Consider the following 23,851-nt stretch of genomic DNA (forward strand, 5'->3'; position numbering starts at 1 on the left):
CAATTAAGATTGTAACCACAAGCACTGATTGATTTGACAAAGGATTATTTGGATAGTATTGATTGTTAAAGTGATATAGGCTTTGTTAGATCAACAATAGCTAGCTTTAGATATATGATAGGTCTAGTCTTGATGGATCCTACAGAACTGTACTTAACTACCCGGCGCTGGGTGTATTGGTAGAGGATTATTTAGATTGGTATTTGATCGTTAAGGTGATATAAGCTTTGGTAAATCAACAATAACTAGCTTTATACAGATTAGTCTAATTTTGATAAATCCTACTAATACATATTATAAATGCAAGAGTTTTTGAGGATGGATAGATGTTCGTTCCTCTTTCAGGCAAAGATTACTGAACGAATTTTGAAACTTTACAGTATGCACCTATTAAAAATCTTTTTTGGTACGTATCAGATTACATTGAACCTGAAAATCGAAAAGTTTATTTTTCCCACGATAAAATTAGAAGTCGTAAGTTTAACATGTGTTTCAATTTCTTCTGATTCAAATTAGAGATAGAAGGTAGGCAAAGTCACGGGTAGAAGGTAGTGTTATAATGAAAGCTTGTTACCAAGAGCTTTCATTCCTTGATAGGATTATCAAGTATCGACAATAATAACGGCTGAAATCCATATTGTAGCAATAAAACGGATTTGGGTTTACGACGTAATAAGATTACGTTTTAGTGGTTGGAGCTTCAAGCATTATTCGATGGGTTTTATTTACATTAATATCATGGTTTTGTTGCGGAATTACTAATTTAGTCCATGTTTATACTAGGTAAGTAGGTACCTACATTCTTTTCTTTTCTTCTAATTTAGTTAATGGAAAACATACTTACTACAATAATGTTTCCCGTGGGAACCGTATTCAAAGAGTGGAAATCTTTAAGTACTAAATAGTTCTATTATAAAAGGTTTTCAATATCTGCTCTTCTCATTCGATCAAAATATACTAAATGAGTTCTTGATATTTTTTAACTATTAACAATTTAATGTATATCAGTTCAATTAACATCTCGCCACGTTAAGCTAAAAGCCAGTGATTTTATCTGAATTCTCACATACACAAATCATACATGACCATAAATACTAGAATGTTTTGACGCGGAATAGTCACAAGAGTAACTAATCACAGCTCGCAGCGTATCGCGTGGAGGCAGTGATGGACACTACATCTTGCTCGATTTATTGATGTTGAAGCTTCAACAATTTATTGCTTTTACACTGTTATTGTGCTTTTTGGTACTTCTTTTTTTTACGAATAGTCTATCAGCCAGTACATGTAACTAATTGTCACCCCTAAAATTAAATGTATCTGTTGTATAGTCAATCGTAAGAACTAATCTAGTCATCTTAGAGACATTTGTCTACTTTATTACATAAATATGGATAACTTTTAAAATATGAAAATAATTCTGAAAGTCTGAATAATTCAAGTGCCTTGAGATTAGACTAAAGAGCTCATTGCCTAACTTGAAACAAGACATTATGACTAATGCGTAAAGTTGCTACAGCATAAATTTTTGTAAGGTAACTTACTCTAAAGTGAATCGTTTATGCTGTTAGGTTATGTAAAATTGTACATATTAAGATACTCTTCTTCTTCTTTTCGTGTCGACAACAAACCTACACAGTGTACACAGTGTCAGCCCAAAACTCCGCCACAAGAATGGCGTAGTCAGTAGCACTCATCAAATCCTCCTGAGTGCAGTTGCTTGGGCACTCAGGGCACGACATCAGGTGCTTCATTGACTGATTAAGATACTGTATAATCTTTCCTGATGAAGTTTTTTATTGTTCCAGGCGGTTCATTGGAATGTGACGGGCGAGCAGTGAGCGGCATGCGAGGCGAGCGCTCTAGGCGGGCCGCGGCCTCGCTCGCCGCGCTCGCGACGCTCTTCGCGCTCGGCTTGCCACCGCTCTGCTTAGCCGACAACGACCGTAAGTATAGCGCCATAAAGCTCAAATCACAGGCTTATTGACATTTGGCTGAGTTGTGTGCGCCCTGTGAGACGAGCGCTCTAAGCAGGCTGTGTCTACACTCGCTTCGCTCGTGATGAGCGCGTACGGCTTGCCACCGCTCTGCTTAGCCGACAACGACCGTAAGTATAGTACCTTAAAGCTCAAAGTGCAAGCTAACTAGAGTGATAGGAGTGGCATGCAAGCCAATAACCGTAAATACAGCGCCATAAACCTCAGAGTACAGGTGACAGGAGCGGCATGCGAGGCGAGCGCTCTAGGCGGGCCGCGGCCTCGCTCGCCGCGCTCGCGACGCTCTTCGCGCTCGGCTTGCCACCGCTCTGCTTAGCCGACAACGACCGTAAGTATAGCACCTTAAAGCTCAAAGTGCAAGCTAACTAGAGTGAAAGGAGTGGCATGCAAGCCAATAACTGTAAATACAGCGCCATAAACCTCAGAGTACAGGTGACAGGAGCGGCATGCGAGGCGAGTGCTCTAGGCGGACCGCGGCTTCGCTAGCCGCGCTCACGACGCTCTTCACGCTTGGCTTGCCACCGCTCTGCTTAGCCGACAACGACCGTAAGTGTAACGCTATAAGGCTCAAAGTACAAGCTAACTAGAGTGACAGGAGCGGCATTCGAGGCGAGCGCTCTAGGCGGGCCGCGGCCTCGCTCGCCGCGCTCGCGACGCTCTTCGCGCTCGGCTTGCCACCGCTCTGCTTAGCCGACAACGACCGTAAGTATAGCATCATAAGGCTCAGAGTACAGGTGACAGGAGCGGCATGCGAGGCGAGCGCTTTAGGTGAGCCGCAGCTTCGCTCGCCGCGCTCGCGACGCTCTTCGCGCTCGCTTTGCCACCGCTCTGTTTAGCCGACAACGACCGTAAGTATAGTTCCATAAAGCTCATAGTACAAGTGACAGGAGCGGCATGCGAGGCGAGCGCTCTAGGTGAGCCGCGGCCTCGCTCGCCGCGCTCGCGATGCTCTTCGTGCTCGCCTTGACACCGCCCTGCTTAGCCGACAACGACCGTAAGTATAGTATCATAAGGCTCAGAGTACAGGTTACAGGAGTGACATGCGAGGCGAGCGCTCTAGGCAGGCCGCGGCCTCGCTCGCCGCGCTCGCGACGCTCTTCGCGCTCGGCTTGCCACCGCTCTGCTTAGCCGACAACGACCGTAAGTATAGCGCCATAAAGCTCAGAGTACAGGTGACAGGAGCGGCATGCGAGGCGAGCGCTCTAGACGGCCGCAGCCTCGCTTGCGACGCTCTTCGCGCTCGGCTTGCCAACGCTCTGCTTAGCCGACAACGACCGTAAGTATAGCATCATAAAGCTCAGAGTACAGGTGACAGGAGCGGCATGCGAGGCGAGCGCTCGAGGCGGGCCGCGGCCTCCCTCGCCGCGCTCACGACGCTCTTCGCGTTTGGCTTGCCACCGCTCTGCTTAGCCGACAACGACCGTAAGTATAGCGCCATAGAGCTCAGAGTACAGGTGACAGGAGCGACATGCGAGGCGAGCGCTCACGTTCTTCGCGCTCGGATTGCCACTAGGTACTCTGCTTAGCCGACAACGACCGTAAGTGTAACGCTATAAGGCTCAAAGTACAAGCTAACTAGAGTGACAGGAGCGGCATGCGAGGCGAGCGCTTTAGGCGGGCCGCGGCCTCGCTCGCCACGCTCGCGACGCTCCTCGCGCCGGCTTGCTGCCGCTCTGGTTAACCGACAACGACCGACTTTAACCGACCGATATAGTTCCATAAAGCTCAAAGCAAAACCTAAAGTGTCAGTAAAGTAATTGTAATTGTGAAGTAGCGAGCGATATGCGTATCAAAAGAACCTCTTTCGCCGCTCTCTCGAACTTTTCACACTCGCTTTGCTGTCGCTCTACTAAGCCGGCAATGCCTGTAGTTAAAGTGCCACATTAAGGTCAAGTTAACAGGTAGCTGTGGGGTACGGAACTATTCGCAACCCTTTTTCCCTCTGCTGCAATTCCTGTGTCAGATTTAGAGGCTGAATGCCAATTAAAACCAACTAGCGAAGTTCAAGAAGTAGGTGGTTTAACTACTCCAATGTAACGGGAGAATAGTAAGCAACAAACGAAATGATCGCTCGCTAAGTAAGAGCTAACTAGTGAATGTTTAGTTATTCCGGCGCGGCAGTGGGAAATATTCCTACTTGAATAAAAAAAGATTTGAATGTAACGGGAAAATAATAAATTACAAGCGAAATGATCGCGATTGTGATCTCTTTTTTTCCTTATGTTCCCAGTAATAACGTGTAATAAAGCCAAAATTATAGAGCTGGTTGAGGTAGCATTAGAATCACAATATTAGTATGCGGAACGACAAACGAGCGCAATTTGTGTAAACAAATATGATAAATATAATTTACTACCACGAGTACTGGTAGATAAGAGGTCCGTATGTACTGGTATGTATCATTTGTACATAATATCAGCCTCTCGCCGTATTTAAATAGGCTTGAATTTAGCGTAATCTGTGAAAGTAGAGCCGTTGTCGTCGTCATTTCAGCCAAATGACGTCCACTGCTGGACAAAGGCCTCCCCCAAGGTTTTCCATAATGAACGGTCCTGCGCTGCCCGCATTCAGGCTCTTCCCGCTACCTTTACCAGATCGTCGGTCCACCTAGTAGGAGAAAAGTAGAGCAATGTGAAGCTTTTCCCGACATATTTTCTACTATCTCTGCGATAATTCTTTTGTGGAGTTTCTAAAGTCCTAAGAAGTAAGGTGCCATAAGTGATGATATCATAAAAGATTTAAATAAATTAAGGTGCACCTTGTCAACTCGCTGCATAAAATGAAGTTTAGTCATAACGTTTATAAAAAATAAAAAATAAAAAAAGTACCTACAACGAGTTTTCAAGAAACTGATTTAAGCGGTATTTTGGTACCTAACTAAGCAAAATGTCTGTGCATTTCATGTAGGAATAAATACCAAAGATCAATCGAAAAACGATCTAGAATAAGGCAGAAAAATCGAGTAGCTGCAGTTGGTAGACCACACTAATTAGGTAAATATGCAACTAGAAATCGAAAAGTAAATTAACAAGCAACTCAAAAAATGCAGTTTACTGGTAGTAGCAAACGCTCTGTGTGTGTTACCAGTTTACGTCCAAGTTTGGTCTATTAGAAAGGACAATGTTCGTTCTCCATACATTGTTCGCCTAAGAACCAACAATTTTGACATATTACTACCCGAAAGCGAAATAATACGATTCTGTGTGTAAGAACAATGATTCCTGATGGACACTTGCCATAAAATTAATGATTAAGAATATTAAATCACAGCGATTTTACAATATGTCGTTTATGACAACATGGCGTCTAATGTATTGTGTGAATGTATGAACACCGATTCGCGAAAAATGTTTTGTATTGTCGTCACGCCGAGTCGCAGCCAAATAGTATAAAATAATAGAACAAGTTTTAGAAATACAACTCGGCATTCCACTTTTATAATATGCCCACATATTGCACGTAAATAAACAACATGAATCGTAGGTTGTTTCCACCCTTGTCATCTGACACATGAAATAAACTCCTATTGTATTATAGATATCGAAGCCTAATCGTATATAATAATAGAATGGGTTTTGGAGATCACTCGGGGTTCCACTTTTATAAAATACCTACATATTACATAAAAATATCACGAATCATGAGTTTTCTTTTCACCATTTACATCTGACACGAGATAACAAACTCCTATCTCCATGACTACCATCGTAGTCTATGCCAAAGACTACAATATTTTAAGCAAGAAGTTTCAAACCTTAGCGGCTACGGTAACCCCTGGGCCACATACATCATGATAACATTCGGTCGACACCGGAACGAAGTCTTGCGATTATGCAAAAAAGCATCGTATTCTAGTGCGGCTATATCACGTTCAACCGGGGTTTTAATTCGACTAAAGTCCTGACTAAAGACTGGAAGAAAATACGCCGCATTGTATGAGCACTTCGTGTTCGTTAAAGCGGCTTCAGATCTAGAGCCGACATAGTTTTCTTTCCAATAATATCCGCAAGTAGCGCTGCATGATCTTTACAACAAAAACGGCAATAGTTATTAAGGTGCCAAAATTATATGATTACTTTGGCACGGTATTATACACGTTCGAAGATTTGTCATTTTCATTCATTTCTTCATCATCATCATCATTTCAGCCACAGGACGTCCACTACTGAACATAGGCCTCCCCCAATGACTTCCACATCGCACGGTTGGTAGCGGCCTGCATCCAGCGCCTTCCCGCTACCTTTATCAGGTCGTCGGTCCACCTTGTGGTGGGTTGACATTGCAGAATATGACTTTTGATAGGTTCATCATAGAATTCGGCGGGGATATCCTCACGGAGGAAGTTCGTAACAGGGCGGAACAAGATCTTATAATAATGCAAGGCCGAAGCTGTTACGCGCGTGCTCCTACGTGTAATCCGGCGAGTATGCAATAAATAGTAATGTCTGGTAAATAGTGGTAATACGTATCGTTCGTTCGTTCGTTTCAGCCGAAAAGACGTCCACTGCTGGACAAAGGCCTCCCCCAAGGATTTCCACGAAGACCGATCCTGCACCGCTCGCATACAGGCACCTCCCGCGACCTTCACCAGATCGTCGGTCCACCTAGTGGGAGGCCTGCCCACGCTACGTCTTTCGGCTCGTGGTCGCCACTCAAGAACTTTCCTGCCCCAGCGGCCATCAGCTCTACGAGCTATGTGCCCCGCCCCGTCTATGTCTGTATGCGCTACGATTACAGGGTATCATTTTGCATAGTCGCAAGACTTCACTCCGCTGCTGTCAAATCAATGTCGCATAATGTTATCGCAATGTGTGTGGCCCTTGGCCAAATCACAGAAGCCTATGCGAAGAAAGAGCACTTGAATGACAATAAAAATCAGGGTTACCATTTTATAAGATCTCCTCACTATTGAGGGTAACAAAGTAACATTAATAATCTAGCCATTAATTACATTTATTACCTATACGAGAAAGTAAAGCAACATGCGGTTTTATTTTAATTTGTAAAATATTTGTAACAGTTTGTTCCAAGTTTAGTTTTACAACAGTATTGCTGTTTCAGCTGTCACTGTGAAGCTTTGGGAAAATAAATAAATAGAAAAAATATTAACATACATATTTATTTAAGTTTTTATGTTCATTATCATAATATGCCAATTTAAGTTACACTGTGTGACAGTCATTGACACTAAACAAACTCTTCAGCTTAATAATACCTACCTACAGGGCGTTTTTATAGTTACTCTTGCTGATGAAACAAGAAGGGTTGATTCTACTACTGAAATACAACTACTTTTCTTACAGGACCAATATCAAATTCTCAAAAAAATTCACATCCTCGTGATGGTGATAATTTCTATGGAGAGGTTTTTTTTATATTCGGTCTCTTGGGATAAGTTATTCCATTTGAGCAGTAGAATTAATCCTTTTTATTCGATCACATATAAAAACAACACAAGTGTTTAGGAAAACTTCTTCTTTGGTATGGTATCACTACGGAGTTATAATGTCGGCAACTCTGTATCACTGACTTGTAACTTTCAAACAGCATGAATAATAAGGGCACCACATTGGTTTTATTTCTGAAAAAAGGCTTTCAGTTTTAGTACTAACCCTTTAGCACTATTTCATTGAAATAAAAATACAATAAACGCACAGAAGACTGAAATTGAGTCAACTGACGTGACATTTATAATTTGTTGACATTATGACAGTTTGACAAGACTAGGGATTGAAAAAGTTTTAATTGAAAAAGTAAAATGACAATTTATTAAAACGATTCACAAGGATATAATCGATTAAAAATATTTATAAAATGTTCTGATACTTGCCTGTAGCGATTATCCAATCCTGGTTTCTACTGAAAAACTACCTCGTGGCAAGATTTTAATAAAATAATAAAATCTTTATCTTCTCTTTCACAATCTATAAAAGTTCATTTGGTCTATTATTATACACTAGCTGTGCCCGCGACTTCGTCCGCGTGGAATAATGACTTTGGGTAGGCACTTTTAATAATTTAGTCTAATTATTTTACAAATAGCTTTTGCCCGCGACTTCGTCCGTGGAGAAGTCGAAAACGTTCTCATACGATTATTTTTAAATGTTTTAACGTTATTATCTAAATGTTTGAATACTTTTAAAATATAAAAATCAGGTTAAATAAACATGAAAATATTTTTTTCTTATATTTTATGAATATGCAGCTCGGCCTTTGATCCGGTGAAAGTTACTCGGTGGTATTATTTTTTTACAACGAAATCGAAAACTATTATTGGTAAACTTTTTTTTATATTTTCCTACGGGTGCTAGAATCACCAAGCTTCCAGCATGCCACTGGCCGTGGGAGAAGGAGCTTTTCCTCAAGATCTCCCACTACCTCAAGGGCCTCCGCCAAAACTCTCGCGCGAAAATGAGTTTATGTATACAGCGCAAGCAGGTGCCCGCGGCATGACTTTCATGCATTACTATGCATTGTTGGGCGAGCGCACGCAGCGGGCACCCACTCCGAGGTTAAGTGGAGGCCCCTAGAGTATGGTAGTCGTTAACATGACGTCATGATTGTAAAAAAATGCACTAATGAGTAATTAATATCAACTTTGAAGCAAATCACCACTAAAATAACTTTCTACCCCTTTTTAACATAGTTAGGGGGTTTGCCCCTCCTTTTTACCTCCTTAGGGGTAGAATTTTGGAAAATCCTTTCTTATCAGATGCTTACGTCATACAAAGAACACACCGTCCAAGTTTCAGGTCTTTACGATCAGCGGTTTAGGCTGTGCATTGATCCATCAGTAGCGCGCGTAGTACTTGATCATTATTTTGCTGCGATGTGATTTTAAAACTGCGATATCTCCTAAGATATTTATTGAAATCGAATGGTGTAAAGGGCAAGAATGTTTAAAATTAAATACTTGTGGTGAATAATTTATTTATTTGGATACGGATTAATATCATGTTTATAAAAACACCTTCGCAAATAATGCATTATTTTAAAACAGATTTTTTTTGCATAAAAATGGTTACTATGAGCCAACCTTAAAAGATAGACATATGCTACCGCGGACTTTTTTAAAGAACTTTTAAAGGGGAACAATCCTGTCATACATGATTTTTGCGAAACTTTAACCGTTTACGCAGCGTCAGCTCTCAAAAGGAAAAAATTCACTGATTTGAAATATTCTTGATTGGTGCTCCGCTCCTATTGGTCTTAGCGTGATGATAAATAGCCTAAAGCCTTCAGGAACTAACGGGCTATCCAACACAAAAAAAAATTTTCAAATCGGTCCAGTAGTTCCTGAGATTAGCGCGTTCAACCAAACAAACAAACAAACAAACAAACAAACAAACAAACTCTTCAGCTTTATAATATTAGTATAGATGTGCTATGAATGATGGTTTTCGCGATTGAAAAATCCGCGAGATGGCAATACGTAGACGCGAGATCCAAATGCTGCATGATTGGTGGATATCTGTCAATGTCATGTCAAAAATAACCAATCATGCAGCATTTGGACCTCACGTCTACGTATTGCCATCTGGCGGATTTTTCAATCGCGAAAACCCTCATTGGCATAGATTATGAGAGACTGGCAACTATACTAGGTTGATATCAGGTGATCCGTCTGCTCGTTTGCTTCCTGTCACATAAAAAAAAAATATATATGTTTCTCACACTTCAACTGGCATTGGATTCAACATCGGATTCTGACACTTTTACAGTTATGATACCATGAATATCAGTTTATGGTCCTAATTATTTTTATTTTATTTACGACCTTCGACCAGTTGGACACTTTAGATAGCTTCTTGTAATAGCGCCAATATCTTTTTAGCTTTTAACGCAAATCTAGTCTTCAAAGCAGTTTAATCGATTTATTTTATTTTCAAAATCGATATTTTATTGTCTATGATGGCCGCAGGAACATCACTATACATGGACTCCCAGCAATAAAGTACGGTAATGCCTCGTACAGATTTTATCGGCAAAAATTATGGAACTTGATAGGTTTTAGACCATGCCACGCACCAAAACGTCCGGAAGTTGTAATAGTATTATAGAATAAACGTTAAAAGACTTATTTATTTAATTTTTCAATGCTTAAGTGTCCATTAGAATGAAAGGGTGCTTAATGTATTTAAAAAAATAGAAAATAATTATGATGGGTTAATGTTTTTGGGCGGTTTTTTAGGCGGTTTCTGACAATGTCCTTTAGCACACAAAATTGTTGATAGACCGGCTAGCGTCAGCTAAAATCACATTGGAAATTCTCAACTACGGTCAGTTTATTTAGTGACTAGCGAGCGCAGTTTAAACATGATGCAGTCTTGTTTAACGATTTTGTGCCGTTTAGTGTAGCATGGTGAGCTCACAAAACAATGTGTGAGTTGTGAGTAAAGGACGTATCACACTTTTCAACCCGGAAAGGGATCGTAACCGTATCAACTCGAGGCGGTCAGTATTCTTTGTATGAAACTCCATGCCGCAACGCACACTTATCCGCACCGTAACGTAAACGTCTTGCTTCGCAGTTGACAGTGCGCGAAAGGCGATGACAGTTCGAGAAAAGCGATGTTGATTGATCTTTCCGAGTTGATAAGTCTGCTATGACCTTTTAATCGACAAATTAGCATTTGAAATAAATGTATCTACTGGGAGATGGTGTATTGGTATTTGGTGTTGTAATGAAAGATCATATTAAAAAGTTTTGACCTGCTGTAAAGGAAAATTAAGATAATGATAGTAAATTAAATACCTCCCATTATTACAGTCTTATTAGTGCCTGTAGCGTCGCTTGGCTAGTAATTAGGGAAGTACTTTTAAAACATTCGAATTCCCATTTTCATACTAAGTAGACAAGTGTCGATAGTCATATTATCGATTTTACTGGCGATTTACGAACTCAAATTAAAACTCGGATAGGTAAGTAAAAAGCGATAGAAACTTGATATTGCTGCCAGCATGTGGTGCTAAAAGCCGTATTTTGAAAGTCGATTCAGAATGAAATAAGACGAAAGTAATTTCAGAATATGGTTCTAAGCGAAAACGAGCTAAAGTGTTAACTGTAGTTGGTATTTTCCTAGAGTTTCAGCCCGTAATTGGTCTGAATATTGAAATGCAATCTATATCAGACTTTAATGTAATAATATGCTTGAGTTTGAATGGAGCTACGAGTAAGCGTCCTAGACTACGATCTTATAACTCCCTAAATATTGAAATAATAACTTGAAAAATCGAATTATCTAATATGAGAATCGAACCTATTCACTTGCCACCGACTGCTCTTCCATCTGAGCTACTTAGACATTGGGTGAACCAGTCGAAATTTTTAAGTGTGCTGTTACGGCCAGCGTTGTTTCAGCATGGGTTCGATTTCCACCTCAGGCACTTTAATTCTATTAATACAGTTTCAAATCTATACTTAAGTTCGAATACTCAGTCTCTACTTACGTATGAATTTGATTTCAAAAATTTATCTTTAAAAGTTAATATCAAAAGCTTAATAATTCAAAAACTGCCATAGAGTTTTAAACGGCAGAAAACAGGCCTAAAACTGACTAAGCCTATCTTTACCACGTGACCCTCCGACCCCGTTCCCTAGTCCCTCCTCTTTCATATTTCATGAGGCACGCGTCTGCGAGCCCCGCTATCTTTAGAGAGGTAAACTGAAGCATTTACATGGCGCGATGTATGAACCTGGCTTGGTGATGTAACGTAGTTGATTGATTATTTACGAATTGCGAGCTTTTTTGAGTGTTATTGAAAACATTACGTTAACACGTATGTTTGCAATCAGTTTCTTGATATCTGTAAGTATCTTCTGAGCATTGGCATGTTAAGACTATTTTAGTTTGTAATTAACTAACTGTCCCGGCGAATTTCGTACCGCCATGTAATGTTGCTTTCTATTGTTAAAAAATATTTTCAAAATTCAGAGATAATATACTAATTAATCTACTCTATCGCATTGGTATATCTGTAATGTTAGAGAGATTGTTAGTGAAATAAATAAATAAATAATTCGGAAATGAAGTTAAGTTGTTCTTAGGTCCATGTAAAGACAACATTACTCTAAGTCAATATTATTTTATTACATCATACGATTTGCTCACGTAAGCAATTAACCAAATAATGTTATCAATACGTTACGTAACCAGATCGCACTGTTAAGTGGCGTTATCCGCAATGCATCTAAGTATATGCGGGTCGACCATTAACATATTCCGTTCATTGAAGGCGAATGTTGAATGAATTAAGCTGCGGTATTACGCTTTTTGGCTAAAGACTACTGATGAAAATAGACAAGCTGTTCATAAAAAGTCAGTCATTTTTGCAAATAGGCTTTTAAAAAGCACTTTTACACGTCCCAGTTAACCCTACCACTGCTTCAGGATAAATAATGGGCTAGTGCTGAGAAGAAGCAGCGAAAGAAAATCAGTCACTATTGTCACCCTCTTTCTCAAGGGTTTACAGTCTTTAAAATATACATAGTCATAAATATTGATGCGAGGTAGGCAGTTAAACATTCCAAACATTTTTATCTTTCATTTTTATTTGACTGTTCAGAAAAATAAAATTAGGCAACATCACACTCTGACCACATAATAATAACTTCAAATGAAGAAAGCAAAATACGCAGTTCTTTATTTATACAATAACAACATTTATTGCGGTCGCACATGACCGCCTCCTTGGCCGCGTGACACTGGCCATCAAGAAACTTATTTTTCTTTTTCCTTTTCTTTTTTCTCGACGAACAATTTCGCTAGTCTTTTGTTTTTTTTCTGACTCCAGACCCTCGAATTGTTTGTTCCCAACAGATTATTGAGAGGTTGTAACAAACGAGTAATAATAGCAATCATCAGTGAGCGATATCTCAATTATTTAGGACAACAATAACATAATTATTATAGTGGTAAGTATCTTTATAGTCATTGATTTGGCGTCTATTTATGATACAAAAATGGCAGAACAATATTTTCAGCACGGGGCGTTCGGCCCTTAATTCAAAATGATACATGATCGCCATATTGCGCTGCAATGCATCTTGTGGTCACGCCATAATGTTGTTATGTGGTAATAATCTAACGTTATGGTGCTAATATGAGAATAACGTATTTTTAGTGCGTAGGTAACCATAGTCTTGTACCACGCGACTTTTGTATGAAATAAGGAGCAAGTTCGTAGCCGAGCACTACAGAGCCCATAATGATAAGTAACTTGAAAAAATCGAATTGTCTGAGGTGGGAATCGCACCCATGACCTTTCGGTTGCCGGACGACTGACCATCTGAGCCACTTAAGCACTTAAGAAATTTTCTAGTGTTATAATGTTCTAATAAAGTTCATAATGGAAGCAATAAACGATTATTAAGGTATTGAACCTAATTGTTCTTTTTTCTTCCAGAACCAGACCGGGGGGCGATCGGAGACGCGTGCACCTTGGACTCTGACTGCACGTTCCCGGACGCCGTGTGCGACAGCGGGCAGAAGACGTGCCAGTGCCACCCGGACGTGCCAGTCAGCAACCACGTCGATAAGTGTGGGAAAGGTCAGTTTGATATGTTGTCTATTTAAAATATGTGGCACAGTCAGAATCAAATAGTTCATGACACCCAAAGTAGCCGAAAAGTTTACTACAATTGGATTAAGGTTGTGTTTCTAACTTATTGGCCACTTTAGATGTCACGAATTATTTGACGCTGACTGTATATGATAGTGGTATGAAGACGCATGCACCTGGCCACTGATTGCACGTTCCCGGACGCCGTGTGTGACAGCGGGCAGAAGACGTGCCAGTGCCACCCGGACGTGCCAGTCAGGAACCACGTCGATAAGTGTGGGAAAGGTGGGTTTAATACAACGTGAGTGAGGCAATAATAGCTAGTGGTGCCAGTATCTATGGCCGTGGCCATCAGATATGTCAGTGCCAGTCAGCAACCACATAGATAAGTGTGGGAAATATGGGTTTGATACACTTTCTTCAAGATACGAACTAATAATATGATAAGGTTTAACGCAAATAAAACAAAAGTTACGTAAACACGTACAAAGTAAAGTTAACACGTCGATAAGTGTGGGAAAGGTCAGTTTGATATGTTGTCTATTTAAAATATGTGGCACAATCAGAATCAAATAGTTCCCAAAGTAGCCAAAAAGTTCGCAACACATTTTTGTTGCAATTGGCTTAAAGGTTGTGTTGTCAAGTTATTGACCACTTTGGATATCACGAACTCTAGACAGATAGTGGTCAGAAGACGTGCCAGTCAGCAACCACGTCGATAAGTGAGGGAAAAGTGGACTTAATTCAATGAGTGAGTAGCCCAATGGTATCGGTGTCTATAACCGTGGACATCAGATCAGACATCACTTATTTGTGGTATGAATAGTAGGCAGAAGGTATGCCCATTGCTTTGATGTATCTAGGAGGGCCTAAAAAATCTTAACCTGCTTTTAAACCTAGTAGTTGTAGCTGATGATGGTAGAAGCTTTTTCATTATTAAAGTTCAGAAACTAATAACTGTATCAGTTTTTGAACTAAGTAAAGTTAAAATATCCCAACTAATATTATAAATGCGAAAGTAACTCTGTCTGTCTGTCTGTCTGTCTGTCTGTCTGTTACGCTTTCCCGCTTAAACCTCGCAACCGATTTTGATGAAATTTGGCATAGAGATAGTTTGAGTCCCGGGAAAGAACATAGGATAGTTTTTATCCCGGTTTTTGAAACAGGGACGCGCGCGATAAAGTTTTTCTGTGACAGACAAAATTCCACGCGGGCAAAGCCGCGGGCGGAAAGCTAGTTATAAATAAACAGGTTAAAATAAATTGTGAAACCAAATTATATGTATGCTAATATCCAATTACCTCTTTAAAATTTATGTGTTCGTGTACGTAATAATCTCATGAATCAAAGTTATTATTTCGAAGAAATTCAAATCACAAATCCATCAACTCCAAGTAAAAGAACGTTTTCAATGTCTTAATAATCCCAACAATTTACATCAAAATCGCTCATTAAGTTAATGCTAAGGTAATTCATATTTTTCGTGGCACGATGTAATAGCTTCGTTCCACTTTGCTCTTTTGAATGGATCCGATCTCAACTGAACGGACGTGGCTGACGTGTTCTTTGTGTTTCGTGTATCTTTGTTGCTTTCGCTGGGATCTCATCGATTTTTAAATCAGGCCGGGGCGAAGCAGGTTCGAAGGTACACTAAGTATTCCCCGGGGAACGAAATTTGAGCAGACATTACGTTTTCAGTAACCTTGAGATGTTTTCCTTGTCTGCGCTTTTTCAGGCGTCCTTGTTTGATGTTTCGGCTGAAAGGCTGTATTTAGTCTATTATACTCTTCGTTTTGATGTTCTTTGAAGTGTTTTCTCTCATTCAATTCCATTTTGGGGTAATAAAACATCCTACTAATATTATAAATGTCTGTAACTGTTTCACGCAAAAAGTACTAAACAAATTTTGATCAAACTGAAACCATTGTTGATGTTTTTGTAGGATGTTTTCCCATTTGATTCCATTTCTAACTTTGCTATAGCAAAAAGGGAACTCGTTATACAATATAAATCAATTTACACGCAGTGAAAATTACCGTGGGGTTGAAATGAGGGTTAAAAGGAAAAACCCGAGCGATCAATGCGGAGCTTAAAGTTGCATGTCGCGTGATCAGGATGTTTATGTCAAACAATATTATGCATGCGCGGCCTTGGCGATTAGTTATTGTATAATTTTTGGATTATTATTTATTCTGACACTTTGGGACTGTAGAGTTAGGTTATCGCCTTGTCGCATTTTGTGTGGGACTTCCAAGTAAGTCGTTGCTCCTGATGTATGATTTTTTCGTATACCTACTAGAATAGTTGTGAGTTTGAATCCCACTGGGCACTTTTATTGTATTGGGCACGAACATTATTATTAAATTATATTATGGCCGTATAAATAAGCCGTATTAGTAGTTACTAGTAGTTTTATAGTATTTTTGTAGCGCTCATCGCGTTCATGCTATCCTAGCATCACAACTCTTGTTAAGGCAGCATCATACAGTTTGGCCGCTTGGTTAGTCCACTCGATGTTAATTCACCCCAACCATGCCCAAAGCAATGAAGCTGTCCTGGAACTTGCATAGAATTTAATCGCTAGAATAAAGCTAAAGGTCGTTGTATATTTAGACATTGTGTGGCACTTGAACCAAATTATCAACGATTTATATTTCCATTTTCCAGCTGCTGGAATAAACCAAACATGCGGCTTCAACGAGCAATGCGAGGAGGCGGACTTCAAGACCGAGTGCCGCAACGACCGATGCGTGTGCAAGTTCGAAATGGTGCCCACAGAGACGGTCGACGGGATTGTGTGTACAGGTAATCTACATTCTATACTATAATGCGAATGTAACTCTGTCTGTCTGTCTCGCTTTCACGCCTAAACCACTGAACCGATTTTGATGAAATTTGGCATAGAGATAGTTTGAGTCTCGGGAAAGAACATAGGATAGTTTTTATCCCGGTTTTTGAAACAAGGGCGCGCGCGGTATAGTTTTTCTGTGACAGAAACAATTTTCAAAGTAATCACATATTTTACCCGAGCGAAGTGATTTCGTAATTATTGAAACTATCAGGATCGTTAATAGGTAGGTATTATCTCAAGGGTGGCTGTATCAAAACGGCAATGTAGTCTATTCACTCCATTAATCTGTTTTCATATCTGTCTCTGTCTTCCATAATTATGAACATCACCGTGAGTGAAATGGAAAATGTATTCTTTACTTGCAAGTTTTGAAAATAATTCGCTTCTTATTTTGACAATGGTAAAAACTAACGAAGCTAGGTGGCATAAACCATTTTAAAGTAAAATGCTTTCTAGCTATTATGGGACTAATATTTGAAAGTATGCCCTGGTAGGGCCTAAAAGTTAGGAGACATCCAAGTGCTAAGGGATACCTTTCATTTTTTACTGTTTTTTGACGTTCATAAGTGCCACTAGTGGTCAAAATTGAATAAAATATTTTTGATTTTGATTAAATATGATAATAATTTGTAGCGGAGAAGAGAATAGAGGAGTCGACCAAGACCCTGGACCCGGCTATGATCGGCATCCTGGTGGCCATGGCGCTGATGTTCGTCATCATCTGCGTCGTGCTCCGCCTGTTTAGTCGGTAAGTTTCTTAAGTGAGATAACAATAAGGTTCAAATATTTTTTTTGGGAACTTTTCTGCCCCAACGGCCATCGTCTCTACGAGCTATGTGCCCCGCCCACTGCCACTTGATTTTAACAATTCTGCGAGCTATGTCGGTCACTTTGGTTCTCCTGCGGATCTCCTCATTTCTGATTCGATCACGCAGGGCAACTCCAAGCATGGCCCGCTCCATCGCCCTTTGGGTGACCTTGAGCCTTCTTATGAGGCCCATAGTAAGCGACCACGTTTCGGATCCATATATCAGGGCAGAAAAGTTCTCGAGTGGCGACCACGGGCTGGAAGACGTAGCGTGGGCAGGCCTCCTACTAGGTGGACCGACGACCTGATAAAGGTAGCAGGAAGGCGCTGGATGCAGGCCGCTACCAACCGTGCGATGTGGAAGTCATTGGGGGAGGCCTGTGTTCAGCTGTGGACGTCCTGTGGCTGAAATGATGATGATGATGATGATAACTGCCAGAATACAGAGCATAGAGTTTGCCTTTGCTTATTTATGTGGCATTCAAAAGTTAGTATTTTATAACTACCATTTTCAATTCAGAGTAGGCAGAAAATGATCTGGGTGAATATGTAAATACTTAACTTTCACAAGCGTGTCTAATTCACTAAGTAGCCAGCTTTCCTTTACTAATTACTCTATTTATATTATGTATTTGATCAAATAATATTAGGGTAAGTATCTATTATTTGTTTTACAGTACCGTAAAAAAATAATCATCAACTTAAGGTAAAATTAAATAAAAGTTGTAAGAATCTATCTCTGCCTCTGTGATAAGAATATCTTGTTTTATATTCCAGGGCGCGATGGAGGGAAAACCGCACCATCTTCAACACACCAAACCCTCGGCTGATGAACGTATCGCTCTTGAGAGACTCCAAGTTGTTGCATTCGCAGGTAACATTGTAACTACATTGAAGAACCAATTTACGCAAAAAACATTTAGCTCTTTCATACTCATTTGGAATTATCCAAGAGTGAAAGTGACAAATACAGGTTACAGCGTGAACACACAGAGTTGGACTTTAGAAGACAAAGTTTTTCTGACTCGCGAAAATGTTCATTCCTATACCATTTCTGATGCATCAAAAGTAAGGCTTTTTCGCATCTTCTGAGCTATCTATTTCTCTCATGCAAATAAAACAAAAAACATTACTTTATGTAGAGATGCGTAATTATTATTTAATCCCTGATTGGCAAAGTTGAAAAAATGGGCCACAAAACCAAGAAATTTTAAACTTCAGTCCATTATTTAGAATTTAAATAGCCATCAAGCAAAATAACTATGAAAATCGCAGGCCTTAAAGGCAGCCATTTTCCATGTTTTATTGTAGAATTTTGCGTTTCGTTCTACGTGACCATGACTCTTCCCGCTGGCTCGAAGCCAACTGTGGAATACTTAGAGGTCAACTTAGTGAGATATGCAAGTCACCTCCTTACAGAAGCTTAAAATAGGGTGACATCTATTTCTATTACAAAATACTGACTAAGAATATTTGGGTAAAATAACTTTATTAAAGGTTAGCAAAGATGTAAAGAATAAGTTCAGATCACGTTTTTTACATAAAAACTTAAGAAGTTGTTTATGTCGGCGAACCATACACCGTTAGACTAATCAGGTGCCACCCATAGGTACTAATAAAGGAAGATGCTATCATAAGCAAAATTCTTGCTCCATTTTGGAAAGAATTAAAATTGAAGTTTGCTGCAGCTGCTGCAATAGTTCTGACGTCTAACCAAACTCAAAACTTTGCTTATACATGAATGCCAAAGTTGCACTAAAGTAAGGTGTATGGATTGCAGTACAGTTCAGTTGAACAGAGCGAGTATTCGGATCGCGTACATTATATCAAGGGCGCCACACACAAACACTGTAATAAAAATCTAGTTTTAAACAGGATTGAATTTGGTTTCACCACTATAACTCTACCTGACCTTACTCACTGATCTACAGCTTGTCCCTCAAAATGACTCAACTAATGAAGCTAATGAGTTAGGATTAGTAAAATGCTGGACTGTCATTGAAACTTCAACGAAATTAAGCTTCAGCCAAACCAACGCGTGCAGATCGCGTCGGCAATAGGGATGTTTCCTGGGTCAAAAAGCAAGAGTTTTAATTAATCCGTCAGTTAACTTATCAAAAAATACTCTACACGTATTTTTCACTTTTTCAAACTAATGAAAATTTAAAGAGATAAAGCGCGCCAGAGTTTATAAGAAGAGGCCCGTGACGTCAGTGCTTGCATAAAAGTGCCGCACGTTGTGACGTCGTGCGGAACTTCAACGCACCATAACTATGTAATTATTTGTTAGATTGACAAATAAAAATATAATGTGTCCGATATATTTTGATATTAAACATGACGGACTAAAAAAAATTTTTTAGGAAACTAGCCTATTCGCGAAAAAGAAGAATAACTAACCCTTACGGTAGCGGTCTCCCAATATTAATATTAATTTTAGGATCGCCGAGGTTCCCGCATAAGTATGCGACCGCCATCGCGGCAAGCCAGCCAGCAAGAGCTGAGACCGCACTCGCCTGGCCCAGGTACATAAATAACGAAACAAGAAGAGTGGTGTTGCATCAAATTACCAAGGCCCTACTACGATAAGCGTATGATATATTTTTAACGCAGTCTAGTTCCGATTGGTGATAAAATATTGCATAATATTTGGTTCTCTTTAAAAATTAACATGATTATTATGGTGTATTATAGTAAAAGGGATTTAAGTTAAGGGGAGGTGTTGTAAAGTTTTTTTTTTGTTTTTACTTTAAACGGTAATTTGATGCAATTTCTAATCACCAAACGAAGTTGATGTTAATTAACCCCATGTGTGTGTAGGCGTACCTTTTTCTTTATATTTCTTATTTTATTTTCTAGTAATCTACTTCTGCTAACTACTCTTTGTCACAATTTTATTTTGATTCAGCTTATTTTCTATTTACTGTCTTTCTTAATGTTTTTTCTTGAAGCTAATGTTATTTTACTTTACTACTACTGTTTCTTTTTACTACACAAGTAATCATTGTCCAACACTCATAATGGTTTCGTTATCGACAGCACGACCACACCAAAGCCATCAGCTTCACCGAAAACCCTCAGGTTACATACAATTTTAATTTTGCTTCATCTGCTAACCCACAATCAAACGGCTCAACCAAATTTGGGATAGATGCTGACATCGCAGATTTTCAAAGCTTTGATTCAGATGATAATAATTCTAAAATGTTCTTTAAAGCTAATGAAATAGAGACGCAAATTGGCTTGGCATTGGTAGCTAATGAGAATGAAAAACAAGTAAATGCATCAAAATAATCAGAAAATTCATTATCATGCTTTAAATTGGAATTTGAATTTAAGCTTTAATATTCAAATGCACGTGTTCATCAATAAATTTTAATACATCTACAGAAATAAAAAAAAGCCTAGCATTACCTACTTAATAAAAAAGTCGTGTAAAGAAATTGCTTAGCCAAACAACTTTGAATAAATAAATAATTACTTATTAATAATCATTATTTAATTTTTGTCTTACTTAAAGCTAATCAACATGGATCCAAATTGAATGAACGCTTTCTAGGAATAGCTAAGAGCATGGTTTTCAAAATTATAGATGCATCTAACTCATGTTTGATTTAGTCTAAAGCACATAATATTTCATAATTATAGAAAATAAACCTACTATTAGTACCTATCTACTTATTCATTGCAAAACTAAACCAGTCCAATGTAAATTGTATTACACAACAATAGAGTCTTGAACAAATCTACACTTTTAGCATTAGACGATAGAACATCAAGTGCATGGGTTTCAAAAGTTAAAGTATCAGAAAAATCCACAATTGCTTCAAAATTTGTAACTACCTGCATATATTTAGAAACTGTTTAAAAATTTTCTCTTACGCTTAATAAAAATCTATCTTCTCTTAAACTTGCGTGGCTATTGATGATTTACATTTTTGAATAGATTCAACTAAGTTTTTCACCAACATTTATTTGGGCTCGGAGTGAACAAAATACTGCAAAAACATTTTGTATTTGGTCAAAAATGTGAAATCGCAATACCCATGTTCCGCCAACTTAACTCAAAGCATGGATAGGTTAATCCGAAATTGCATTGAAGATTCTAAAACCCAGTCACTCCCACTGATGTTTTCATTACCAGTGTGGTATTCTGCAAAATGTTGACATCAGTGTAGGCACTTGCCTTAAGCGATTAGCCTGCTGGTTCGAATCTTACAGGCTCTCGTCGTGGTTCCAGAGCAAGCAGCGCACATTCTGCTACATCCCTGAGGTCGGCCACACTGCGGTCACCCACCACTCCGGGACCCACTTCGGTCACCGTAGAGATACGAGCCCCAGACGCATAACCTAGTTCACCTAGAAGACAATTGACGATTCGATCTATAAAGCAATCAATAAAAAATATCGATAAAGGTCTAGCCAATATAACCAACTTAAGTAACGCAAAGTCTGTGACATGAAGAGTAAAACGTACCTTATTATAAAATCATTCAGTCCAGTTTTTACCCTAATTGTGATAATAATTAGCATTGACATCCATATTAGGCTTACGTTCATTGAACTTATATTGTATAGCAATAATAGCACAAGATGTATCCTCGTAAATTCAGCCACTTAAAAAGTGCCTCTAAAATTTGTCTCATAAAATCTATTGTAAGCTAAATTTAAAACACAAATAGAAGTAATGCAGTTGAATATTTAAAATAGTTATCCACACTCACGTTTCAAATATTAAGTCACGTTTTTAACAAAATAGACGTAGAGCACAAATTCAACGATATTTTTAGCGATTAAGTGGAATAGAAATAGAAAATTTAGCTTTTTTAGCGTTAGATCGACAGCTTTTTGGCAATTTTTATAGATTGTTAGTTTAAATAAAGTTTTAATAAGTCGATTATAAAATAGTTCATTGTTTCGGATATTCTTTTCTCTTGTTCCCTTGTAAGTGAAAGCTAGATTTGGTGATTCGACTATCGAGTAAGCGTTGTAGAAGTGAATTATTTACAATGGTTCTTTTAGCACTATTGGAGAAATTACTGCATTAATTTCAGAGGGAAATAACTTACAGCATACAGTTCCTTCAAAAGTTCTGCTAAAGGGAGTACTGAAAACAATTCGTAGAACTAAATTTATTTACGGGGACCATCTCCTTCCATAGGAGTGATCTGAATTTTGAATTAGAATCGATCGTAGGAGGAGGGATGCTTCGAAGCCGCTTCTATAAAACTTTAAAATAAGACTTTCTAATACTAGCTTTAATTTTGATGTGAAAGCTTTCCTTTTCGATGAGAGAGAGAGTTGTGAGTTTCCGATTAAGTTTTCGTGTAACTAGATTTAGGTATCTATAATCTTGTAATGTGTAAAACGGGGAATTTACACACGTTGTCTAAGTCCATTGCACATAACGCTTCGACCAAGTATGCAATGCGCACAATCGCATCGTAAACGAGTTAGAATTTGTGAGGTAATTTATATCCACTATGCGTATTGGTGCAAATATTGATAATAACTCATCTCCCATCAACCCTTTCATCTTCTCCACGGGATGTACTTCAGTTAAGGGGAAGAACTGGAGTTCAGCCGGTGTACCCTCACCCCCCACTTTCGATTAAAGCAAACTAAATTTGTACTGGATTAAGCTATGTATCTTAAATGAAAAACAATGCTCACATCATAAATGTATTTCGAACACTGTGCTAGTTATATACCAACTGAAAATTTATGCTATAATTTAATTATATGAACTTTTATTATAACTTATACTTCCGGAGAATGTTGTTTTATTTATATAAAATCCTATTATAAAGAAAGACAAAATTAGAGTGGAAAAATATGGTGTGATTGATTCAAAGGACGTTCAAGGCTCTAACGCCCAAAAAACTAATCCCAGATCCTATTTTTATAACAATCCACACTGATGAAGAAAACACAGAGGCAAGTCAATAGCTTCTGAAGTAAAGACTCCTACATTTAATAAATTATACTACCGATGACGATGATGCAAAATTTAAAACAGAGCCATCTACCATAATTTTCACGAAACAGACAGATACTAGCGACATCTGTGTAAAATCATGGAAATTTGGTAATGAGACTTGAAGATCCTGTATGACTCAACCTATTTTACATGTAAATTGAGTAAGTGTCGTGTGAGGCCGCTTTTTCCAAAACCTACGTTTTCCTCACTAAAAAAGAGGAAGATGCAATAAAATCCACAATCTGAAAGTAGTGTTTTTGACAAAGTTGAAAATAATAAAAATACAAGTTTCTGTACTTTTCACTTTCACATACGCAAGATTTTCATGAATTCAATATTATTAAGGCTTTACTTCAGTGGCAGAAAACTATAAAGCACATCTTAGATAACTTTGAATTTTTCAGGTAAAAAATGCACTGTTAAGTATTAATGTATTATATTTTATTTACTGATCAAAGTTATCCTAAATCTTGAGATATTCGTTTTTTGTTAATATTTAGTTGTACCTATATGTTTAATTTTTCACAATAAATTGGAAAAAATGTAAAACTTAAAAAAGAGTCATCTCTTTTTCTGTAAATTCAGGTAATTTTTTAAAATCAAAACACTAATGCATTAATATACATTGTCTTTATTTCTGAAAATTAATGCTT

The 23,851-nt window shown here is 38.5% G+C and overlaps 1 protein-coding gene and 1 long non-coding RNA gene across 2 annotated transcripts in view; both read left to right on the forward strand.

The window, feature by feature from the left end:
- LOC135073738 (uncharacterized) overlaps positions 1–1,895 on the forward strand; it is a 52,759-nt gene extending 50,864 nt beyond the window's left edge. The window contains exon 3 of the long non-coding RNA XR_010257701.1: positions 1,809–1,895. This is a non-coding gene — a long non-coding RNA (uncharacterized LOC135073738). The remainder of the gene's footprint in view (positions 1–1,808) is intronic.
- Positions 1,896–3,319: 1,424 nt separating this feature from the next.
- Positions 3,320–22,994, forward strand: LOC135074117 (uncharacterized). The gene is made up of 8 exons (XM_063968425.1): positions 3,320–3,419; positions 13,404–13,547; positions 16,227–16,364; positions 17,044–17,158; positions 17,996–18,092; positions 19,659–19,743; positions 20,258–20,299; positions 21,440–22,994. Exons 1-8 carry the CDS (start codon positions 3,320–3,322, stop codon positions 21,565–21,567), a joined length of 849 nt encoding a protein of 282 aa, XP_063824495.1. The 3' UTR covers positions 21,568–22,994.
- Positions 22,995–23,851: the final 857 nt, after the last annotated feature.

Source organism: Ostrinia nubilalis, chromosome 8, assembly GCF_963855985.1.
Source record: "Ostrinia nubilalis chromosome 8, ilOstNubi1.1, whole genome shotgun sequence".
NCBI classification, from domain to species: domain Eukaryota; kingdom Metazoa; phylum Arthropoda; class Insecta; order Lepidoptera; family Crambidae; genus Ostrinia; species Ostrinia nubilalis.

Coding starts and splice junctions, on each gene's coding strand:
- LOC135074117 (XM_063968425.1), top strand. CDS start 3,320: ATGCGAGGCGAGCGCTCGAGGCGGGCCGCGGCCTCCCTCGCCGCGCTC. Junction 13,548..16,226: donor CGTCGATAAGTGTGGGAAAG/GTCAGTTTGATA, acceptor TCCATTTTCCAG/CTGCTGGAATAAACCAAACA. Junction 20,300..21,439: donor GCTTCACCGAAAACCCTCAG/GTTACATACAAT, acceptor CGAATCTTACAG/GCTCTCGTCGTGGTTCCAGA.